The sequence below is a fragment of the Tachysurus fulvidraco genome, chromosome 11, assembly GCF_022655615.1.
Source record: "Tachysurus fulvidraco isolate hzauxx_2018 chromosome 11, HZAU_PFXX_2.0, whole genome shotgun sequence".
NCBI classification, from domain to species: Eukaryota; Metazoa; Chordata; class Actinopteri; order Siluriformes; family Bagridae; genus Tachysurus; species Tachysurus fulvidraco.
The window spans coordinates 12,234,657-12,258,439 of NC_062528.1; the positions used below are offsets into that span (position 1 = coordinate 12,234,657).

Below are 23,783 nucleotides of genomic sequence, written 5' to 3' on the forward strand. Positions count from 1 at the left end.
CGGTCATTCATAGCAATCTACAGCTATAACATTTTACATTAAAATTTCTTCAAATTAAGGAATGGAAAGTTTCACAAGAGCAAGACAGTATATATATAAAGTTTTATTTCAAATCACAATATCCTGTTACTTCTGGGAATTTTTGAATGATTATTTGAATCTACCTCTAAAAACATGTCGAACAGAAATAATCACAATTTCATTACTGTCTTGTACGTCTCGCATAACTAGCATCCTAATCCTTGCTTCTTTGCTCTTTTTAATACAGAAATCAAGTCAAATTCATGTTAAATAATACAATATATTTTCTGATATCAACAAAATGCTATTAATTAAAAATTAACAGTGATAGGTAGTGCTGCCTTCCATTATTCAGGAAAGCATGATAGGTCAGATAGCATTTTGATTTTGGTCGTGTCTAAGAATCCGGGAAATGTAAAGACATTCTATATATATATATATATATATATATAGAGAGAGAGAGACTAAAACTGTAATATGATGTTCAAAGAGCACATATAGTCATGATGGTCACATTTATACTATTCTTTACCATATAATGTATCTTTAGACAAATCCGCACAATGGATGTACACGAATATATTTATATAAACGGTTCTTAGTTGACAAACCAACACAAATTACTGGGAAGGCAATACAAAAGAAATGAGACTGGACTTTAGATATTATGAGGTAATAGGACATTAGATAATTTCAAGATAATTGCATCAGAATTGGTGAAAATATTTTGGATTTGTTAAGAGAAGTACAAAGATTGCCTAGATGTGGTAATCCTGGACCAGGATTTGCATTAATCTACTATATGTTTCCTCACAGGTCTGACTCCAGAAATAGGCATATCTGCATATCTATAATTAGATCTGCATTGTTTAAGATCTCATTATTGGATGAGCCTGCTTTGTTTTCTTCATTCTTTTAGATCTACTTCTCTGAAAAAAATTTGAAGACACTATACATATAACGTATTTATATTTTATTTATATTTTAAGTATGCAGTTTTACTGGTTACTACAATCTACAAAAAAAAGGAGACGTTAAATGATTCATAATATCCAAAATACTTGTTGTGGTCAGGTGTTTGATGTTGAAGTCTTTTTGCTTTAAGAGTACATAGTCAACTGAAGCCACTGTGAATATAAAGCAGGGGAGAGGAAAAAGTAAGCTAAATATATAGAATATAAATATATAAAAATATATAGCCAATTTAAATATATCACACATACCTCTTTAATGTTGACACTGACAGTTCCTGTATTGTTCTTGTCAAGCGTCTTAAAAGCACCTGCATATGAACATAATGTATGTCTCTTACTCAGTCATGTCCATGAAACTTAGGTTAAATGTCCTTTAAGGTAAAAAGACTGACTTACGGCACATTGCATCCAGTCGCACCAGACACCCAATATAATTGTCAAAGTCCATGTTGCCACTTTCATCGCTGTATCTGCGAATGATCATCTGGAAGAGATTATCAGTAAGAGGAAAACCTGAGACAAGAGAAGAAATGCAAATTAGTGAACAAGTTTAGGTGTGAGCAGGAATAAATCTATAATGCATGTATATAAAGACAATTTCATTTCAGATAATTTAATATTGTTGACTGTTACACTAACCTGCTGCTTTGAAAGCTGCAGGCAACTCACTGGCCCCAATCGTTCCAGAGCGATCTGCATCATACGTCTTATAGATGGCCTGTACCAGACAAAGCCAAGTTAAACTTCAGTGTCATTCTATACTTCTATAAAAAAGTGTGTGTGATAGATTGTATATGGATTATGTTGAACTGTATATGAACTATTGTACACTTTTGTTTACTCCTTAAATAAATGATGACAGGGTCAGCTGCTATTTTTCATGACTGATATTATAAGTACTCTATTATTACTAGTCACCAACTGGTCATCCTTATGTGATAATATTTTGACCCAAAGACTGTTCACCAATAAAGATGATTTTTTATTATTATAACTTTACATCTTATATTTTACTCAAAGGCCAAAAGCTGAAGATGTACATGTTAAACTGCTACTGTATATCAAAACTACTTATGTCCAACTTGATTGGAAATGATCACTTTAGATTAAAAGGGAATAACATAACACAGCTATCGTACCTGCCATCTCTTTATATTGTTCCACAGGTATTTGAATTCTGTAAAGCCCAATTTTCCAGAACTATCACTCTGTGTTAGGAGGGTTAAGGCAATAAAAATAAACTCACACCTGCTGTATACTGTCACTAAACCAAACAAAGATATATTTGTTCACATTGCCATATTCTGAAATATATACAGTATGGTTATTATATGCCATATTCTGAAATATATACAGTATGGTTATTATATCATGAAAGGATACATCCATTACTGCCACCATGCTCCTGCAAGACTCAATTGAGAAACCATCAGTCTTCAGGTCAGCATCTAGAGGTAGAAACAAAAGGATATTATACTAACCATTTTGTTGACAACAATAGTCAACCACATCCTTATAATTACTGTTGCAAGAAGAATTCTTTTGCAATAATATATTTTTATGCACAGTCACAAAACACTGGTCACATAATTTCTCATTTCTTATCATAATTTCTTATCATACATTTCAGAAAGAAAATCTTCTACAGATTGTGGACAGTCCTTATGGATGATATACAGTACGTACCACACCCAAGCGGTTCCACACAACACGTCTTGTCATGATTTGTTCGTGCAGGCATTTTTCCCAGGAAGCATTTAATATTTCCTCCAATGTTTACTTACTCTACACTTGGATTGTTTTCTCAACTATCTGCTATTTCATTCAGACTGTCTGATAACACAAGAGAATGTTTCTCTCTACTCTTTTCAGCAATATTATTTCTAATAAACACTGATATCCATGTTTAACTTGACCAAACTTACGCTTGGTTAGTATCTTGTTGAGAATGTTCATCAGCTCATTAGGGCTAACTTCCATGTCCTAGAACAAAACAAGAACAAAAACAAGAGTTAAATGCCATCAAACCACACCTGAATATAAGTGGCTGATTTATTTTCTACATACATATGTTTGAGGTTTTCTACTGGAGTAGAAAAACTAACAAGTACATACATTAAAATGACTCTACTCTAGATTTCTATACATTCAAGATTTGTTAATAACAGGATTTGCAATTTAAGCTTTTTCCTGAAATATCAAGGTACACCATTCTTGCTCGTTAAAATTGAACCCAAGCATGCAACAAATTGTTATGTTAATGATTTAATAAATTCTTACATTTTTTAACAACAAAACTCTCTGAGCTATAAAGTGACTCTTCATTACAGTGTCAAAAATGTACTAAAATGGAGGAACCAATCAAGCTATATAACATTGTGTGTTTTTACATTATCATGCCATTCCCTTTGTTTCCATGGATAAACATAGAAACAAAGTCAAAAAACAAGATTTCCATTAAACATGGAAATATTTTTTATCAAAGTAGGGTCAATCTTATGAAAAGCATCAAGGCCCAAAAAAAAAAAAAAAATCAAACAAATAACATTAAAAAAGTATTTTCTAGTTGAATATGTGAAGGTAAGCAAATTGTTAATTGTTTTGCATTTTACAGACAGTGAGACTTGCCTTTACATGCATGAAAATGAGCTGCCAGGTTGTCTCTCTATATCTTTAGATCATGTTCACACATGCAGGTGACATGACCAAACAGACTTATAAGCGCATGTGGCATTTTCTTATCATGGATAAACACTTTTAAATTAATTTATATCTCTTTTATGTAAAAAGAAATACTGACATCTCCGGCGAGCTGTTGGAAAACTTTACGAAACTGTCTGTCCTCATCGCTCTCATTCGCAGACGCATAAGTTGTTAACGGTCTTCGTGCAGGAGGCTGTGGGACAAAGGCAGAAAATAAACAATTAAAATATTATGTATGCATTTCAAGCCATCATTAACATGTATGTATGTCATGTATGCATGTTAAGTATGGACAGATTATTTGCTTCCTTTAATACTTAATGTCTTTAGTAGTATAAGGGAGTATCTGGGTTAATATTGGCAATGTTAAAACATATAAAAATGTATATTATAGTAACTTACTGGAGCAGAAGGACCAAACTGGGAGGGATCAATATTGCTGTGAGTCGTATGTTTAAAAAGGAAACACATGTGCTGTTAGATTGGAATGCAGTAAACAAAACTCAAAGTAAGACATGAAACTAAAAGAAAAATGCATTTAGAGCGTGAAAACCTCAAAACAAGCAATCAAAACTAACCTCACAACATCCAATAGGCCTCCTATTAACCGTTTGGCAGAAAACATGGTGATGATGAAGACAGTGTAAATCTACAAAACAAGAATTAATGCGTATTTATCACCGTTGCTCTTTGCTTACAATTCGTTTCCTCTGCAAATTAAATATTTCATTTCCTGTTTTAAAGCTTGAGCAAACGCAGTGTGGTAGTTACACTGTTGCGTCGGGAAAATACATTTAAATGTTATTTCAGGCTTAAAAAGAAGGAAGGACGGCAAGTAATCTTGTCGCATTAACCAACAGACTAATTAATCGTGTTAAACATGAGAAGCAAACATGAGAAACTCATGTCGAAACATTGTGCAAAACCCAGTGTAGCAAAAACTTTTGGCACAACAGATCAACGTCCCCCAGCGCATCGACGCACAGAACGCAACAAAACGTAGTATAAAGTTTTAAAGCATCTAGATTTTAAAATAATGACAGACTTACTATGTAAGAACAAGACGAGTTTCTCCAGTTATCCCAGTTCTTTGCTGTTTCGACGGTTGAAACTTGCTTGTCTAGCAGAGAAACCTACTTCATTAAAATGTTCCACGCCCTAAAAATACACAGTGAGACTCTGGGTCTTGTAATCATATACACTGAACTGCAGAGCAGTGAGGTCCTGTAGATAATGAGGGAATCCTAGACAACGTTGAACCCTAAAGAGAGTCAGTTAACTACAGTTTCTGATTATTTTTATGCGAAATATGACCATATTTTAGTAGGTAAGATTTGTGGTAGGTGTGATTTGTAGACGTTTTTAGGTGAACTACTTCCCTAGGAAGAGGTGACTCTCCAACACCCATATGATCCATATTCCTGGTATGCTTAAGTGCTCTTTCTACTTTTAACTCTGCAAGAAATGATAAAGCAACAGAATTACTTCTATTTCTCAAAGACAATGTTTAATAACTCCTTGATTGATATCACATGTAAGTATAGTAAGACTTTGGGTCTTGTAACCATATACACTGAACTACAGAGCAGTGAGGTCCTGTAGATAATTAAGACTGGGAATACTAGAAAATGTTGAACCCTAAAGAGATAGTCAGTTCTTTGCAGAAATCTACAAGTGGATTTTGCCCTTTTAGGTTCCAACAAAACAACAAAACCATTTATGGATGCTGAGAATCCTTAACTATCGAACAAACGCTTAAATATGCAAAGCATCGTTTTCTGTAAGAGTGTAGACATCATTTTAACGTTATAAGTTATAAAGTATGTAGTGTTTTACACAAGTCTCAATAAGATATTAACCATTGTGTTCAGTTCACTTGTGGAACAAGGTAAAAGGACTAATACAACTCATACAAAAAGGACTAATACAACTCATGAAAGACAAATCTGAAAGTTCATGGATGAGATGAAAAATTAGACAAACAAAATCACTTTATGCACTTTATAATAACAAAAAATTAATAAATAAAATAATTTATGTTATGAACAAATGTCCTGATTGGTATATAAAAAATAACATTCTGTGATATTCCTCACAGAATTCGAACAGTCTAATGAGGTTAATAGTTAATTTGTGAACCAGTAAAATCTAAAAAAAAGTCACACAAATTGTACTCCTTGTGCCCATAATGTAAAATTCTTTAAGTCTTATTCGAACGTTACAGTTCAAGGACTTTTATTTTGTCGCGAATCTTTATTGATCCGAGACGCAGAAGTGAAAGGTTAAGATTATGTATTAGCTTGTTTATAATAAGGCGTCATTTTATCTCATAGATTTTATGTTATAGATTTTTTTTTCCATAGAAAACGAATACACTTGAGCCAATCAAACAGGTCATTATTAATCAGTATTAATATGATCAAAATATATTTCATATTAAAGTTATCATTAGGCTGAAATGATACCTCAAGACGCACAGGACTCACTCGGCTTTGTGTTTTTATATAACCTTATATACATATCTATATACTTCCTTTAATCACATGTATAGTCCATGACAAGAATATACATATATATATATACACACACACGTGTGTCTCGTGACACTGCTCACGCTCAAAGCAAACATACCCCGCCCACTACGTGACGTCACGGACCATTGCACTGTTAGATGGGAGGTAGAAATCCTGAGTAAAGTTGTCACAGAAATCTAACAGAAAATGGCAACTTTCTCGCCATATCGGAGAAATACTTTGCGTACACTGGTGTTCGTTTTAGTAACCATTCCGCCGCTTAACGCTTTATTGGAGCAGGGGAAATGGACTCTTAATGTGGACAGCGTAAGTTGATTAGCCTTCTTAACTAGCTAGCAAGAGGTTTTGCTGAATGTTACCTAGATACCAGATCCGGTTTCAGTATAAAGTCTTATATTATATAACTCAACGGTTTAGTTTATATTTTAAAACGTTAAAGCAGACCAACCAATCACATTTACACTATTTGTAATGAATTATTAAATCATTTCCTGATGCTAGCAGACTAGGAAGCTACATGCTATGTGTTTAACAAGCTGCTAACTACTGCTGTTGTTTACTTTTAATGCGAAATATGACCTCATGTTGTAGGTGTGAGACAAATACATATGTATGGTTAAAGCCTTTTAACTCGTTTTTTTACTCGGTTTGCGACGTGGCAGGTGAGATTTGTAGACTTTATTAGGTGAACTACTTCCCTAGCCTGGTAAAGAGGTGACTCTCCAACACCCATATGATCCATATTCATGGTATGCTTAAGTGCTCTTTCTGCTTTTAACTCTGCAGGAAATAATAAAGCAACAGGAGTACTTCTATTTCTCAAAGACGATGTTTAATAACTCCCTGATTGATATCACATGTAAGTATACAGCTAATATTGTCACCTCATACCACACATTTTTGAACATACTGTGAACACCTGCATGATTTTCAGGCTGTTATTCTTTTAAATTAAACCATTATTTACACACATGGCTTTATAGCTGGTGTTTATTTTAATGTTTTTTTTTCAGGGCTCAGAGAAGAATGCAGTCATCCTGTAAACTTGACTATTTCGTGGTATCTACGCAGCTGCCGGTGCTTTGAAGAAGCATTTGGTCTGGATGTCAGTACACCCCTTTATTTTTTATGGGTTATAGAATGTTTGTTACACTGTTGTTAATGCTTTTAAAGTATGCAAGGATTAAATTGCTTTTGTGATTTGTGTCTGACAGTCTCAAAGCGTGTCGTCGTACTTCGACAGGGACACAGTGTTTAAGAATGGAGACAGCGGATACTATATCACCCATATTTACAAAACGATTGAATGCCGCCAACACATGCTCAAAAATACAGTATGAAATCTTTAATTTCATTATGTAAACCTTTCAAAATTACTGCTTTTTAAAATCTTAGTGGCAAGATGTCTGAGTCTTAATGGATTATTAATGACATATTTTTCTTGTAATAATAGATCAGTGTGGTACTGAATCTGCATGCAAGGTGGATTGTCTTTTTTTTTTTTTTTACTTGACTCAATTGTCATTCCTTTTATGTTTGTTTATTACAGTTAGGAGTGTCAGTGCTCGATAAGCCAAAACCTCTGAAAACTCAAAAGCTGGTGAGATCTATATGTTAAATAAATTGTTGTTTTATTTGATGACAAACTGTACCTTATTCTACACAATGAATATTTTCTGTGTTTTAGGAAACATCAAATCCACCAGATAGGAAGAGGAGAGGCACAGAGGTAAAGGAGTTGAAAGACAGCACAAAATGTTAGAATGAAAGTTCACAATAATAGTTGTGATATGTAGATTCATAATGTGTCAAGAGGGCAGAAATAACTATAGTTATCTATATTTATAAATAATTTGTTTTCATGATACTTGGTGTCTCATCTGGAGTTTTTGGAAGAACTGATAATATTTGTTTTATTCCCATTTTAATATAATTTTTCACTTAATTGCAAATCATGGAATTATTGCCCGGGGAGCAGTTGGGGGGATTGGTGCCTTGCTCAAGGGCACCTCAGTCATGGCCCGAGACTCAAACCCCCAACACTCTAACCATAAGGCCATGACTTCCCCTTTATTAATAAAAATTTCTCAAAAAATAAAAGTCATAAAACTATGAATAAAATATCAGTTGTCACAAACTTAATAATGCTGTCATATTAGCCAGCTCTGTTGACATAATGAATTCTAAATTACTGAGCTATTAAAAATTCTGGCTCAACAGGTCTCCGAAACCCCTGCAAAGGTGTCAAGCAGTGTTGTGGAAAACAAAAACAAGATTCTGTCAGGTGTTCAGGTGAGTTAGTTTAATGTAAGCAACCTGTAAATAACTCTGTTATTAAAGCCATTTTTCTGTTGTTCTGCCAGAACTCTACACAAGACACTGTGGCACAGACGTGGGAGGACAGCCCTTACATGTTCATTATCCACATTAAAAATCCAGGCACAGAAAAAGAATGGAGCATTAAGTGTAAGAAACATAAAGGATAGCTGAGAAGAAAAGCACAGAGCTATATTAGTGTGGTTAGATTTTTGCTGAGTACATTTACTCTGTCCACAGTGGAAGTCAACATGCGGGGGCTTCATCAGTACATCTCAGCCACAGAGTGGCCTCTGATGATTGTAAGTCTGGAAAATTGTTCTTTTACATTGTCATTGTTTTCTTCTTTGAACTTTGTTACACATTTTCCATGCAATTCTCTTTGTATCATAACGACCATGTATTTTATGGGATTCTTTCCTCAGTTCTACATGGTTATGTGCATCATCTATGTGCTGTTGGGTGTGCTGTGGCTTGCTCTCTCTGCCTGCTACTGGAGAGACCTTTTGCGTATCCAGTTTTGGATAGGAGGAGTCATTTTCCTCGGCATGCTAGAGAAGGCTGTCTACTATGCAGAGTTTCAGAGCATCCGCTATGAAGGACACTCAGGTAACAGCTTTCTGATGCAGATCATTTGCAAGATCTTATTTTTGCCAGTCTATATGTTCTTCTCAGTGTTGTAATGTAACGGAGTACAAATACTTTGTTACTGTACTTAAGTAGAAATTTCACGTATCTGTACTTTACTTCGCTATTTAAATTTATGTCAACTTTCACTTTTACTCCACTACATTTCCTAGATAAAATGTATACTTTTACTCCGCTATATTTCCACTAAGCTTCTTTGTTATATTTCCACTAAGCTTCTACTCCTTACTACAAAATAAAATCAGAAGAAATGTGTGCGACTGCAATAAGGAAGGTTTGGCGAATCAATGCTCCTAGATTTCATTACTGAAACCGCCATGGAAGCACCTACTGGAGGACTTCCCATTATCGTTGACCAGGGGTGGCCAACCAGTCAGAGACCTGTTACACATGTTTTACTGTGTTACTGCAAAGAGCCGCATCATACAAATGGGCACACTTGAACATCACCTTTTTTTCCCCTGCCATTTTGAGAGTGAACTTGACACAAATGGTTTACTCAAATGATCTTGCTCCTACTGGGAAACTTTGAGGTATTTTCATCCCACTCACATGCGTGTTTGACGAAATACCATATTGAACTCAAGTGAAGCGAACACGCACAATAAAAAGACACAAATACAAACTTCAATATGAACGTAAGAGCCATATGCGGCTCGAGAGTCGCGGGTTGGCCACCCCTGTCGTAGACGACCACCCCGACGATAGTGGTGAACAGGGTGAAGAAGATAATGTTATACACCCGTGGTCGTATTTGCAAGAAATGTTTCTATACATTTAAATGAAAGATTGTTCCTTCTTATGCCTACTGAAAATCACTGAAATTTTACTTTTTACTTTTACTTCAAATACTTAAGTACATTAAATATCAGAAAATTACTTTTGATACTTAAGTACAGTATATATCAGATACTTTAAGACTTTTACTTGAGTAATATTCTAAAAGGCAACTTTCGCTTCTACCAAAGTCTTTTTCTAGTACGATACTTAAGTATTGCTTTCTAGTACTTTATACAACACTGGTTCTTCTAATGCTAGTTATAAGATTTCAAATAAAAATCATCAATTGTACTAGATGTGACTAGTACTTTCCAAACTTGCTATAATGACTAATGTGCTAGATGTGAACTTGAGAAAATTGGACGTGTGCTGTTTTCACAGACTTATAATGGCACAAAAGTGTGGGCAATCCTGAAAGAGTTGGGACATCAACTCTATAATTAAAAAGTATTTCTAGGCAGCAGATAGTTCTACAGATGGCTGGTATATTAAGTCCACACTGGTGATATTATAAGATCTCTTATAAGCTATAACAACTCTCAATTTGTACAAAAAAACATATATTTGTTCATCCTTACCTTATTTACTAAACCATAAATTACATTTTAAACAGATTCTGAGATCATTGACTGTCACTAATAAGTGTTCATGCTGAAGTTCTATTGTTAACTGCTTACTAAAATATTCACTCATTTCATGTTTGTATCATGCCTGGAAGAAGAAATTCACCTGGCTTAAAAATTAATTATAGTAATTTCAAGTCATGATGGACTACTTCAAGTCAAGTCAAAAAGCTTTTACTGACATTTCAACCATATATAGCTGACACAGTACACAGTGAAATAAAACCGCGTTTTCTCAGGACCCTGGTGCTACATATAACAACACAGAGCTAAGGACATAAAGTGCATGGTGTGCAACCTAGTGCAAACAGTGCAGACAAACAATACAAAACTCAAACAATACAAACAATACAGAACAGATACACAAAATGGCACCGACCATTTGACTAATCTTCTTTTATTCAATGGTGGATCCTGGCTAGTGAAAGTGCAAATTTTTTTTTGTTTTGTAGTTCAGGGTGCAGTGGTGTTTGCTGAAGTATTGTCTGCTGTGAAGAGAACTTTGGCTCGAGTACTTGTCATAATTGCCAGTCTGGGTTATGGAATTGTCAAGTAAGTGGTGTAATCTGTTCACTATAGTGACGTTTTTTTTTTTTGTGTTTTTTTTTTTTTCCATTGGTATGAATAGCTTATAGATCAGTTGGGAATGTATTAATTCATAAGCTTTAGTATGAGATTTACTTTTGTTTTTTTGCAGACCAAGGCTTGGCGCATTGCTGCACAGAGTGGTAGGAGTAGGACTACTTTATCTCGGATTCTCCGTTGTCGAGGGCGTTCTCAGAGTCAACTCGGTAAGGAGTGTCTCGGCTTACAATATTGATATATTAATATTTCAGAGTTACCCAGGAAGATACATCACCTGCTTTCATAATAATATATAATTTACAACTGTAAATGTGATCAGCAGTCCACTTTCAGTATTCAGCACAGATTTTTTTTATCCTGCTCTCTGCTCAATTTCATCAATTTAAGGATGTTGTGGTGCTGCTGTTCAAGTTGCTCAAAGCAAACCTGTCTTTATCACAGGAACAGGGAAGCTCCAGCAGACTACTGTGTGACATTGTTCTGGCTCTCACTGACTCTTGCATTGTGTGGTGGATATCCTTTTTGTTAACCATCTATCAAATCCAATTGATATTACATTTTATCTCCATCCATAAAGGGTCAGATATACATTATTCATTTCATGTTTAGGAAGGTTTGCTATTCTGTTATGATCAGAAGCTCACTATTATTTAACAGTAATGGAATAATGATGAAACAATTAGTGTCAAAATAATAAGTCAACATAATATGCCAACATAATAACAATATTGTGATATTATGGATACCTTTTGTTGAGTTTTTTCTACTTACAAACTGACTGAAAGTGGTTGATGTGATATTGTTAGGCACAGATCTTTAAATCTTTACATTTCCTAAAACTGATCTACTAAAAATCTAAAAATGTAATGGTATTGATCAGTACCTTTAGCATTTAAGCAAACTTACACATGATACGCATAAATATAAAATATGATTTAAATATACATTTTTGCTCACTTTTTTTTGGTGTATTGAAAAAGCCAGGACATGACAGAACTAAAAAATATGACAGAACTAAAACTGTAAGAGAGAATTGAGCAGGAACCCATTAATTATTTAAAATCAGGTCGTAAGATCAATTTCTGTGTGTATAACGTTTACCTATAGTAAGTGCACTTAATGCAAAATAGTTTTAGATAAAAATATTATTTAGCTTTGTAATTAAAAAAACCTCTTAAATCATTATTTGATGTTATAGAAATCTATAAAATTAACATGAAGTTTAGGAGAAATTAGCTCAGATTCTCTACCCTCAGTCTCTGTCATGAGCTGCATCTGTTTTGTTGGCGCATAACTTTGTCCCATTTTTTTTTCCTTTTAAGCTTACTTTGCCAATTTTACACTTAATGGCTTGGTGTGAACTGTGAATGCTTGTGTCCACAACTTTCTGGTGTCGGTGTCATGGAGCTGCTCCTCCTGTTTTTTCTTTTTCCTCTCTGTCCTTTCTCTCTATTATCCCGCCAGGCTGAAGATGACCTGGTGTTGCTGGCTGCCATTCCACTGGCTGTGCTCGACTCTACCCTCTGCTGGTGGATATCCTGCATTGCACTGTGTCTGTGTTTTTTTGCCTTTCCTCCTATTTGTACCTGCTCCCCCTTTTAATGGCTATGCAATGCTGCTTTTGTATGTGAGTTTCTAAATGGTCCCTTCTGTTCTTTTGTTTTTGCTTCACTTTGCTTTCTCCCTTTTTTTCTCAAACACAAGCTTACAGTAAACAGTACTGTAAAGAGTTACAGCTGTTACTGCTTTTGTGATTTTGTTATAGAATCAAAACGTAAACAGAGTGAGGTTTTAGCACTAGGTTATTCGAGGCTTTTTCCACTATTAAAATTAGCATTAATAATTTATGAACTTGGTTAGGATTGTATATGAATTGTATAATTGTAAGCTACCATTTTTGTCCTTGACACCAAGTTACATATTTATAAGCTTAGCACAAACCATGAAGCTTTTGCGGCTTAGGAGAAATGTGGTAAAGCTCTCCCTTTATCGGCATTTCACCAACACCCTCATCTTTGCGGTCATAGGTGAGATCCTTTTGAAACATTGTGATTTTACTTGGTTGCTCAGCATATTCAGATGAAATACCTGATCTACAACATTTCTTATTTTTCATGTATATATCACAGCTTCAGTCATTTTTATCATTTGGACAACAAAGACCTTCAAGTTATCAAAATGTCAGTCTGTGAGTATAATTTTATTACTTCAATATCAGCCAGTGCCGTCATGCAGTTATTTTAAAACTGCACGAAAACATCTGGCTGATTGGATGGTAACCCTTTTGTGCTCTTATCATTTTTAGGCAGTTGTTTTTATTCCCCTTTTCTTTCTTATGATCTATTTTATTAGTTTTATTTTTGTTAGTGATAGTTTTTTATAATTAAAATATGTTAAATGTGACACAAGTATTGCCCTTTCTTAGAAGATCAGGGCCTTAGGTCTTTAAGCCTATTATCACATTTTACAATTGTTCTGTAATCATGAACACTACTCAGTGCTGCATGTCTCTTGCAGGACTGGAGGGAGATGTGGATAGATGATGCATTTTGGCGTTTTCTCTTCTCTACTATCTTGCTTGTCATCATGTTCCTGTGGAGGCCATCTGCCAACAACCAGAGGTAGTACTCAAAGCTTCAGTCCTCGGTTAACTTTTTACAAATTACAAATAATGGTCATCTTAACAATGTTGTAACAGAATCTTAAAGCAACTTTTAATTTCTCTCATCTCTGACTGAAATTTGTCCACACTGCTAATCAAATAACTGCAAGCTCGGTTGCAATTTGTTCTATCTGTTTTAGAATTTTGCAATTTTTTATAAAGCTTGGCTATACACACTCTTATGGGTACAGTTTTCAGATAACTTAGCTTATTGGACAGTTATTAAATCTAACTAAGGTGTGTGTTCTTAATGACTTATGAAAATGGCATAAAATGATCTTTGTTCTCACCCAAACCCAAATGTAATAATTTGTATGACTATAATTAATGATTCTGGTTATTTATTTTAAAAAGCCTTTGCACTCAGCTAAGATTTCAGTGGGCTATTTGTTTAGCTCCTTAATTCAAGTTGTTTAAAACGGTTGATGTGCTAATTTTAAAGTTAGGTTTTCTATCTTCTAACCACCTGAGGTCATTTATACCTGTATAAACTTTATGTAAGCATAAATATATCACAAGTGGCATGCATTTTGCCATGATTACATACCACTTGTTTAATTAAAATCTTATAAAAGCACAAAAAAATCTGTTTCAGTATTTGATGATTCTCTTTCTGGAGTAGAATAAATCAGAAGAACATGAAACAGAGGTGTACTCCTGTAAAAGCTTTTTGAAGAACAGGACATTGATGTGTAAATCAAGAATACGAAGGCCTTGTGATGACAGAAGGCTAGGTATTGAGTCATGAGTTTTTTTCCCACAGGTATGCTTTTAGCCCACTGGTGGATGAATTTAGTGATGAGGAGGAAGCAGAGCAACTGATGAATGAAGCCTTTGGTAAGAATCAAAGCATATTCCTAGTGTTTTTATAATACAACTCTTTCGTATCATCTTCATATCTGTTTTTGTACATTACTGGCCTTTTAAGTGAATTGGATTCTTTAGCAGACTTGCCACTGAAAGCAAACTGACTTTCCTTGCTTTTTTTTTGTTATTATTTGGTTTAATCTAAATGTTTACACTTACAGAAGGTGTTAAAATGAGAGGTATTAAACCGGAGACCAATGGAAGTGCAAAGCCAAATAAAGTGGTAAGAGATGTTTCTTTTGTATTTTAAATGTTTTGTAATGTTATTTAAATGAATATTATGGGTCTTAACCAATTATAATAAAATCAAATATTGTTTCCTCAGGATGAAGATCTAAAATGGGTTGAGGAAAACATTCCCTCGTCAATGGCTGATGTGTACGTCTTATAAACACCATATATAATGTCATTGATATGATCTTGCCTGTACTTTATTAGATGTTATATGTATTCACATTGTGCATTGATTCATACATTAACATAGGTGAATGTAATATTGTATTCTTTTTATATATTTAAATGCATCTATATACATTCATGCATTTATCACCTAGAGTTCTGATTTGTTCATTTCTGATGAATAATTTGAATCAACTATCTTTTTGTATGTCTTCTTTGTTTAGTGCACTGCCCCCTCTGCTGGACTCAGATGAGGTATTTAGTACATTCTCTGTGGGACTATATATTCCCTTAGTAAAATTTTAATGATTGCATGTGGTGTTATTTAAACAAATACAAAGCAGTTTAGGTCACACTGAGGAGTGGTTTTCAGTTGCAATAGAAATTATTTATTCCTATGGATCTGTAATTTATTTTAAATAAAATATCTGTAATTAGATTGATTGATGCATGCATAGGACTGTCAGTGGTGTATTAAGGCTTGTGAAGGCTGTTCACATTTACTCTGTAATACCACATCAGGCCAGAAGCTGGCGAACTCTGCATACCTAACATGGAGCATAAAGCGCTCAGCCAGCCACATCACATCATTTAACCTCGCTCTGTCTCCCACTTGGTTATTTTCTATCTGCCAAGACAATGAGCACACAGAAGCTTTAGTACATTTGTTTGAATTATAACAGCTTTCTTAAGCTTGCCTTGGAGATACTCAGTTGCTATTACAGTCTATAAAGTCTTGCCTGACACAGAATTTCATTTAATGTGGTTTGAATTATTTAATGGGAGATAGCCAATATTAATTGAATTGTCTAAACATTTTTTCTAGGAAATTGTAATGATGTCCTTATGCCCTTCTTTTTTTGCAGGAAATCATGACAACAAAATTTGAGATGTCAAAAATGGAATAAAAATATGCTTTGTGTATGTGTTGTAAATACTGAGTGTCTGTGACTGTAAACGCTTATTTTATTTTGAATGATAAGGGATGTATGTAAATATGTGGGATGCGAATAATGAAGGTATCAGACTGATGGACAGTTAATATTTTGCCTGTATTGCCTGTTTGTATTTATATTTTCACTGGAAAGGTATTGGCTTCTTCAACCCAAACTGTAATATTTGACATTTGTTTACATATCTGAAACACACAATATGATTAAAGCCCACTTCTTTATACTACTTTAGATGAGTATCTTTTCCACACCAAACACTACCTTTAATGCTTACTGTACTTTTAGTTATCATGGCCATTAATGTCAGAATCAGAATCAGGTTTATTGGCCAAGTGTGTTGACGCACACGGAATTTGGATCCAGCTGTTTGTAACTCTCAAAAGTACAGACATAAATAACACTGTACTATACAAGACAAGATAATACAGACTATACAAGACAAAGCAGACGATGCGATACAATGTAGACAGTATGAGTATTAAATATGAATACAGAATATATGATTGATCAGCTTTGTACATAAAGTGTGAGAAGTGCATGGTAGCACAAATAACAATATTGTGTAATATTATGCTTTTGTGCAATATACAGCAGCAGTAGTGTGTAACATATACGGATGATGTCATCATCTCTCTGAGCACTTACTAATCACCCAAAATGCTTGTGAAGAGAATTTTATCTAAAGTGAGTTTAATGTTCTGTGACTTATAGCTAACACACACACACACACACACACACACACACACACACACACACACACACACACACACACACACACTTTGCTTTGGGGTGTATGAGAATAACAGCAGTAGATAAGTTCATTGATGCAAAGGTCTGATTTTTTTGTGCCAAAACTGTGCTACGTGAGTATTGACAAATTACTTTATTATCGAGCTTGCATTTTATTTATTTATATTCATACATGTTTATACTAATATAATTCTTCTAATCTGTTACAAGGAAGTATTTAAAAAAATAGGCCTTCATGGGCCCTGAGCATTAATGCATTAATGTAACAAAGCATTAGCCGCTAAATGTTAATTGTTTAGCTATCTATATATTGATTTAGGGCTTTTTGTTCATCAGACAGTTTGTTTATAGTCTGCGATGCTTGTGCTGTTTTTATGGTTATACTTTGCAGACATTTACTATTCCTTTTTTTTTATTCAGGCTGGATCATACTGATGATCCTTTGTAAGTCTGACTAGGTTTGTTTTACTGAAGTAGGTACTTGCCTAAAAGGACATCATATCATATGCAGGCCTTTCTCAAACTGTTAACACAAGTTTTTAAGCACATTTATATAGGATGTTTTTGTAAATTGCCACGTTATGATTCCCCTTAACTGGACTAAGTTCCTAATATGCTCCAGCATGACAATGTCCCTTTTCACAAAGCAAAGTCCATGAAGACTTGGTTTGCCAAGGTTGAAGTGGAATACCTTGAGTGGCCTGCACACACGGAGTCCTGACCTCAACACCACTGAACACTTCTGGGATAATTTTGAACATCACCTGTGCATCAGACCACCTCACATTTGAATGGTGTCTTTAATGCTCCTGTGACTTAATGGACAAATCCCAACAGTCATAGTCCAAAATCTAGTGGAAAGCCTTTGCGGAAGATTGGAGGCTATAACAGCACAGGGAGACAAAATCATAATGTAATGGAATTGGCAAAGGTATCCAGTTTTATGCCATATACTGTTTTTATAAGTAAGGATATAAGAAACACCAAACCGTATAGTGTTACAATCACACGAAAGCTCAATTGTAATAAAATTTGCTAGTTTATTTTTTCTGATGAAATACAAAAAGCAAAATTGTCTAATATATTTACATTTAATACATTTACAAATTGCATTTACATTTCATAAAATGGAATTCACTAATTTATTTTATTTATATGGATGTATTTATATGGAAAAAAGCAAAAGAACAAAAGACTCCCATAGACTGACAATTGTTTTATAGTGGTTTATTCATGTACACAACATAGTCTAAAAACAAGCACATAGTTTAGAGCACATTCCGTATTGAATCCACAATGGAGGCAGTCTGGAGTTATCTGAAATGTGTATCACATTGATATTCCTAGAGAACAGAAAGCTACAAACAGACAGAATGGCAATTAATATAAAACTAACAGTCTTTATGATCACATAATATGTGATCATTGAGATTAACAATTCAAAGGAATGTCATTTTTGATAATATAAAATCTCACTAGAAGACAAGCAAAACATTGACAATAATGGAATGTGCTGATGGTGATCGATGACTGAATTATTGCTTTTCAAGTTTTTTTTTAGCTATATGGATTGCATTTCTCACCATGGTGAATTGTGACAAACGTGTGATTACTTCTGTTTAGGGGGAGGGGGAGGGGCAAAGCTCCACGCTGAACAACTCCCATGGAGATCTAATCCTCTTTGTTTGGCCTCACAGGTTTCCCGCCATTTTTTCTGCTGAATGATAACAGAAGAGATTAAATAGTAGTTATAGATTCAAAAACAGAATGCATTTTCTACAGAATTTGCAATTTGTGCATACTTTATAGCAGATTATATTATATATTTTCTAAACTATATTTGTGCTAATAAAAATAACACAAATACAATTTCTAATGGCAGACCTAACTCAAAAGTTTATGTAAAATACTCCCTTTAATTGTTACTGGCTTAACACGAAAATACACACTTGGCAAATACCTAGAATATGGTTAATGAAATTATTTAGGAATTCTCTATCATAAATTTTAAGAAGCAGCACTAATGTTATAAAACTGTCTTCCTTCCCACCAATAATTCTGTACAAAGCAGCAAACAAAAGGATGGGGTAGGAGTGATTGGGGTGTTACAGGTTAATGGATTCTGAGTTTGTCCATGATGCAAGAACACAATTACAAACATAAAGGAGAGGACTCATTACAAACACCCAGAACATATAAAAACAGTATCTAATTTTTGTTGACTGTTCAATGACAGTAAGCACCATCAACATCTGCAAAATTGCCATGGTTTCTTGTTTAAGAGAATTTTGGACTACTGTCCAGGAAATCCTTTTTTCCTTGACTAACTGGTCAGTGGCTGCCAGTAAAACAGTCTGAACAATGGAGGTTGCAGCCTAATACAACCTTCACTTCAGGGTCTCTTGATGGTCATCTCCCTCATTGTTTTTTGTTGACTCAGAACAGGACCCTTCACCATCAGAGTTGTAACAAACCCCAGTCTCTACCTCAATACTAGCACCTACTTCTACTAAAGTATCCGACTTTCCACTTTCTGTGTTGTCAGTTTAGTCAATTAGTGTTTCACACTCACCGCTTTCAGCAACTGTGTTTTCAGTACCACAGTTCCCAGCAGGATTCATAATCTTCCCATCCTTTGCACAAGTTTTGTCACAATAGTCGGTGTCCTCCTGGTTTGTCTCTTCTTTTACAACATCAACCTGGACAGGGGGCTCATTATGTGCTGTGGTGTCTTCTGCTGCAGAATCTGAATGCCCATTCTCACCATTGGTCTTGGGTTCCACATTTGGATTTGTCTGATCTCCTCCTTCTGATGATAAGTGAGGCGTGTCTGACTGATCGCCAGATGGTATGCTTGGGAGGGACTTATCCTCACCATCTAAACTTTTGTGCTCATCTACCACCTGAGCTCCGTTGTTGATCTCACATGGTGTGGCAGCCTGGTCCTCTGATCCATCCTGTGGGAGGTCAGTTGCCCCAGCTGTGTCTGCAGAGCCATCCGTGTCTTTAGCTTCCCCTTTATTCTCTTTCTGTACTGCTGAGCCATCCCCCATATCCATGCTAGTACTTTTCCCCTTACGCAGTATGAAATTCTTTAGTGAGACAGCACGGTTGAAATGTGTCCTTTTTGACTTGGCAGCCTTGCCTGAGTCTTTACCTGCCTGTGGTTCTTCAGTCTGTTCTTGTTCACCTGTTGGTTCTTCCTCTTCTCCACCAGCATCTGCTGCTTTCTTTGACTTGGGAATTACTCGCTTTTTAAATGAGGTCCAGATATCATTTGCATGCTGGTCTACAATTTTTGTATGTGTTGTTGCAGTTGCTGCTGCAGTTGCCTCTTTATCATCATCTCCATTTTCATGGGTCTTCTCTTGAGTTTCTCCATCACCTGATTCCTTTGAATCTTCAGAAATTAGCGAGGCAACCTGAACTGTCTCTGTGGTATTTTCATCTTTGAGATTATCCGAAGAGTCTTTGTCCTTTGGTTTGTGGATTCCAACAACTGATGGATCTCTCTTTATACCTTGAAAAGTCCAAGACCTCTTCAATTTCCACCTTTTCTGTCCAGTGTGCTCTAACTTTGTTGTTGAGTCTAGTGTCCCAGTGTCCCCTGCTACATCTGCACTGTCACCCTCTGCTCCTTCTGCATCCTTGGTTTCATCGGTGCTTTTCTTGTGACTCTTCTGTGCCATAAGCTTCTTAAAGGAATGCCAGCGTTTTATTGGTTTTGCTGGTTGGGAAGTTGATTTATCTGCCTGTTCTGGTGATTGTGGATCGTCGTTTTGATCCGCTACAGTTGTGCTGCCATCAGCATCCTCCAGTCTGTCAAGAGATTTTGATCGAACTTTTCCATGTTTTGACAGCTCTCCAGAGCCTTCTTTTTTTTCTGTGCTTTTGTGGGAGAAAATCTTGGCAACAGGCTTGCGAATGAAATCACGTACACTGGACTTTTCTCCCTGCTTTGGCTTGGCACCGAGTGCCTTCTGCTCTTGGATGGCCTCCTCATCGTCTGGAACTTTTTCAATAACTTGGCCATCCGTTGCTGCTTCACTAGCTGTCTGACAAGTTGACTGGTCATTAGGAGTGGCTTCCTCTTCTTGATCATTCTTATTTGTGGCTGAGGTCTTATCTGGGTCTTCTGCAAGAACCTCTTCAGTTACTGTACTATGCTCTTTTTTTTTCTTCCCTCCCATTACTTTACCAAGTCCACTTTTGTTTAGAAAAGAGTCCCAGATTTTCTCTGAGGCTGGCTTGACTTTGTTATCTGTTGGCTCTGTGGACTGGGGTGCCTCGTTGGTAGGCTGAGTTTCCTCTGTTGGAACTGGGGATGTCTCTGCATTTGAAGGCTCCTCCTCAGCTTTGGTCTCCCCAGTATCCACTTGGACAGTTTCTGTGTTAACCTCTGTTTCTGCCATATCAAAAAGTGCTCTTTGATCTGCTTTACTTCAACACTGTTTTTTCTGATATTATTTATGGAACACAGTTCATCGATAACCAGCTGTGCTAGATAGCATTCCCACAAGAAACGAGGAATCCTGCATCCTATTCCGTGTGGAGAAGTTGTGACTCAAATCTAGAGGGAGGAAAGTGAGAGTATATCAAATTATTTGGCACAGCAAGTTTCCCAATCTACCAGAGATGCTAAACATATCAAATTATTTTGTTATTCATAGCCAAAATGAGGTTGAATAAACATCCTTTATGTGACTACAAAACCAGTTATCTCAATGTAATGGTATTATGAGCAGATATGTCATGGGTGTGTGTAGGCAAGTTTCTTGTATAGGTTTAAAGCACTGCTGTTCCGTAATTTAGTATGGTATTCAACCCTGTTTTGCATTAAAACTGGTACCATCAAAACACCCTGGCATACAACAATAGTAAGGGGTAAATACTACCAATAGACCGGTTAAAAAAAATAATCAAAATAACTCAAGAACTGTTGTCTGTTTCAAAAACCTTTGCAAGGTTCATGAAGGCACTTTTAAGAGTTTAGTTGGTAAAAATGTCTGCAGATTCATTGTGAGGGTCTTGATTTCCATAAGGGATCGAAAATCCTTTGCAAAAATAGCTCTTTTATTGATATCTACATGAGCATGAAAGAGCTCATTTTATTAATGAAATCTTGGACACTAGACTCCTTCTCAGACCACAGAGGTTTTTTTAATGGTCCATCAGCTATATGAGTGCTGTAATGTTATTTTTTTATTGCGCCGTCAATAAACGCGTATCGTTGTCTGAGTCCGCGCTTTTCCATCCGACTGACACACGGACAATTAAACCTTAGCGGTTTTGTTCTCTCTTTTCACCGACAAGGCATTTTGGCCCCTTGCCTTTTGTTATGATAAAGCGGGGGGTGGGGGGTTGGGGGGTCTGCAGAAGCTCCCTCGATTAGAGTTCAACTGTGGACTCAACTCTGTGTGTGTGTGTGTGTGTGTGTTTGTGTGTGTGTGGGTGTTTGTGTGTGTGTGTGTGTGTGTGTGTGTGTGTGTGTGTGTGTGTGTGTGTGTGTGTGTGTGTGTGTGTGTGTGTGTATGGGGGTGTGATGGGGCAATGCAAATGCTCGAGACAGCAGGTGTCCGTGCTTTTCAAAAGCTTATTTGCAATGCTAATGTAATTCCCAACCCCCTTCAAAAAAGCCTGTCATTTAATACAAATAACCAAATCGACTACTTATAGCGTTTAAATTGATGACGTAAACGAGCAACTTAGTCAAAACGTCACGAACAGACAATGAGTCATGCTTCTCTGGAAAACATCTTGAACAATGGGGCTGATGCCAAATCGCCGATTTAAAAAAATAATAGTAAAAATAAAATAAATAGGCACTCATGACTAATATTGCTCTAAAACATATTCGAACAGTGCAATGTTTACATGAAACTTCTCTGTTGCATATGCAGCGGGAAAACAACAGAAACTTGAACACACACACACACACACACACACACACACACACACACACACACACACACACACACACACACACACACACACACAAAACCCGTCGTCACCATAGCCTAGACTGCTGTAACGTCACATTTACAAGGCACAGGTGGAGATAGATACACCGTATTATTTGCGGTGGCTGAGAATTTTTTTATGAACGAGTGTTCCTATATAATTTCAGGGAAAAACGATTGCGTTTGAAGCGTATCGAGCGCCGTCCTTCCCAAATTCACACTTGGGCGACTCTAATTATGTGCCACAAGACAGTCTGGCGCGCTTGGCGAAGTTGGCCTGATGAATGATGCCGTCTGCAGCAGCAAACAAAGCCATAAACTGATGATCGCTTTCCAACCGAAATCATACAATCCAACTGGAATATAAAATACAGACGTGATAAATTCCACAATATTATAATAAGGTGGATTTAAAACAATCACATTCCCGATCCATGTTATAATATTTATTTCTTTCTATTTAAATGTCTCCCCTTTCACTCTCATTTGCCAAAAAACAAAAAAACAAAAAACAAAAACAAAAAAAACAACAACCCTAGAACAAAACAAGACAAACAAAAATAAAAACAGCATGGCAACAGTGTTTATGCCGAAGAAATGTGCACATGCGCATGTTTTTATCAGTCATCAGACTGAAGCTGCAGAAGGAGACAGACAGACTGTCTCTTGTTTAAAAACACAACTGAGCTATGAGTTATATATGTGTAATGAAAAACAAAGATTTAAATTTACAAAACCCAACCACTATTTTAAATAATTGTTCACCTTACCTTGTTTTGGGAGGCTAAATCCGTTGCTGGGTGTTGGTGAAAGGGAATAATCTGCTGCAGACTGGAAAAGCCAGAGAAACTAAATCCCCGTTCGCATCCTCCCTGCGCCTCACCACAGCCAACCAACCCCCGTGAAGAGAATCGCGCGGGGACTCGAGGGTCGCGGTGGCGTCACACACACACACACACACACACACACACACACACACACACACACACACACACACACACACACACA

At 35.9% G+C, this 23,783-nt stretch overlaps 3 protein-coding genes across 7 annotated transcripts; 1 reads left to right on the forward strand and 2 right to left on the reverse strand.

Moving 5' to 3' along the window:
* Positions 1 to 977: 977 nt before the first annotated feature.
* LOC113643006 (calpain small subunit 1-like) lies at positions 978 to 4,906 on the reverse strand. The gene is made up of 11 exons (XM_027146952.2): positions 4,748 to 4,906; positions 4,277 to 4,347; positions 4,101 to 4,137; positions 3,796 to 3,891; positions 2,921 to 2,978; positions 2,379 to 2,443; positions 2,135 to 2,203; positions 1,635 to 1,713; positions 1,392 to 1,508; positions 1,245 to 1,303; positions 978 to 1,148 (listed from the first exon to the last, which is right to left on the reverse strand). The coding sequence occupies exons 2-11, from the start codon at positions 4,321 to 4,323 to the stop codon at positions 1,122 to 1,124; spliced, it is 654 nt and encodes a 217-aa protein (XP_027002753.1). The 5' UTR covers positions 4,324 to 4,347; positions 4,748 to 4,906; the 3' UTR covers positions 978 to 1,121.
* A 197-nt stretch (positions 4,907 to 5,103) lies between these two features.
* Positions 5,104 to 16,291, forward strand: zgc:162698 (Transmembrane protein 87A-like). Of its 3 annotated transcripts, none has more exons than XM_027146928.2 (21): positions 5,104 to 5,122; positions 7,019 to 7,091; positions 7,246 to 7,337; positions 7,447 to 7,566; positions 7,782 to 7,832; positions 7,920 to 7,961; positions 8,453 to 8,524; positions 8,596 to 8,698; positions 8,789 to 8,850; positions 8,974 to 9,157; positions 11,052 to 11,151; positions 11,297 to 11,390; positions 11,626 to 11,697; positions 13,103 to 13,211; positions 13,314 to 13,372; positions 13,702 to 13,805; positions 14,610 to 14,683; positions 14,875 to 14,936; positions 15,039 to 15,091; positions 15,337 to 15,367; positions 15,979 to 16,291. In XM_027146928.2, the coding sequence occupies exons 2-21, from the start codon at positions 7,061 to 7,063 to the stop codon at positions 16,018 to 16,020; spliced, it is 1,557 nt and encodes a 518-aa protein (XP_027002729.1). In that variant the 5' UTR covers positions 5,104 to 5,122; positions 7,019 to 7,060; the 3' UTR covers positions 16,021 to 16,291. The 3 variants fall into 3 exon arrangements, with proteins under 3 accessions (XP_027002729.1, XP_027002713.1, XP_027002703.1); XM_027146912.2 differs by lacking the exons at positions 5,104 to 5,122; positions 11,626 to 11,697 and adding exons at positions 6,306 to 6,538; positions 12,649 to 12,717; XM_027146902.2 differs by lacking the exon at positions 5,104 to 5,122 and adding an exon at positions 6,308 to 6,538.
* Positions 16,292 to 18,014: 1,723 nt separating this feature from the next.
* Positions 18,015 to 23,783, reverse strand: si:ch211-137a8.4 (protein IWS1 homolog). Of its 3 annotated transcripts, XR_007144339.1 has the most exons (4): positions 23,546 to 23,783; positions 19,388 to 21,385; positions 18,399 to 18,532; positions 18,021 to 18,173 (listed from the first exon to the last, which is right to left on the reverse strand). XR_007144339.1 is itself a non-coding variant. In XM_047820487.1 (3 exons), the coding sequence occupies exons 2-3, from the start codon at positions 21,225 to 21,227 to the stop codon at positions 18,507 to 18,509; spliced, it is 1,863 nt and encodes a 620-aa protein (XP_047676443.1). In that variant the 5' UTR covers positions 21,228 to 21,385; positions 23,546 to 23,783; the 3' UTR covers positions 18,015 to 18,506. The 3 variants fall into 3 exon arrangements, 2 of the variants coding, with proteins under 2 accessions (XP_047676443.1, XP_027002742.2); XM_047820487.1 differs by having other exon boundaries at positions 18,015 to 18,529; XM_027146941.2 differs by having other exon boundaries at positions 18,015 to 18,532.

Excerpts from the sequence above, each read along its gene's own strand:
- zgc:162698 (XM_027146902.2), top strand. The coding sequence starts at position 6,419 with ATGGCAACTTTCTCGCCATATCGGAGAAATACTTTGCGTACACTGGTG. Across the intron at positions 7,833-7,919 it reads CTCTGAAAACTCAAAAGCTG|GAAACATCAAATCCACCAGA; the intron begins GTGAGATCTATA and ends TCTGTGTTTTAG. Across the intron at positions 13,806-14,609 it reads CCATCTGCCAACAACCAGAG|GTATGCTTTTAGCCCACTGG; the intron begins GTAGTACTCAAA and ends TTTTTCCCACAG.
- LOC113643006 (XM_027146952.2), bottom strand. The coding sequence starts at position 4,323 with ATGTTTTCTGCCAAACGGTTAATAGGAGGCCTATTGGATGTTGTGAG. Across the intron at positions 1,714-2,134 it reads ACAATATAAAGAGATGGCAG|GCCATCTATAAGACGTATGA; the intron begins GTACGATAGCTG and ends TGTCTGGTACAG. Across the intron at positions 1,304-1,391 it reads GCGACTGGATGCAATGTGCC|GTGCTTTTAAGACGCTTGAC; the intron begins GTAAGTCAGTCT and ends GTTCATATGCAG.
- si:ch211-137a8.4 (XM_027146941.2), bottom strand. The coding sequence starts at position 21,227 with ATGGCAGAAACAGAGGTTAACACAGAAACTGTCCAAGTGGATACTGGG. Across the intron at positions 18,533-19,387 it reads AAACACAGTTGCTGAAAGCG|CAGAAAAAATGGCGGGAAAC; the intron begins GTGAGTGTGAAA and ends GTTATCATTCAG.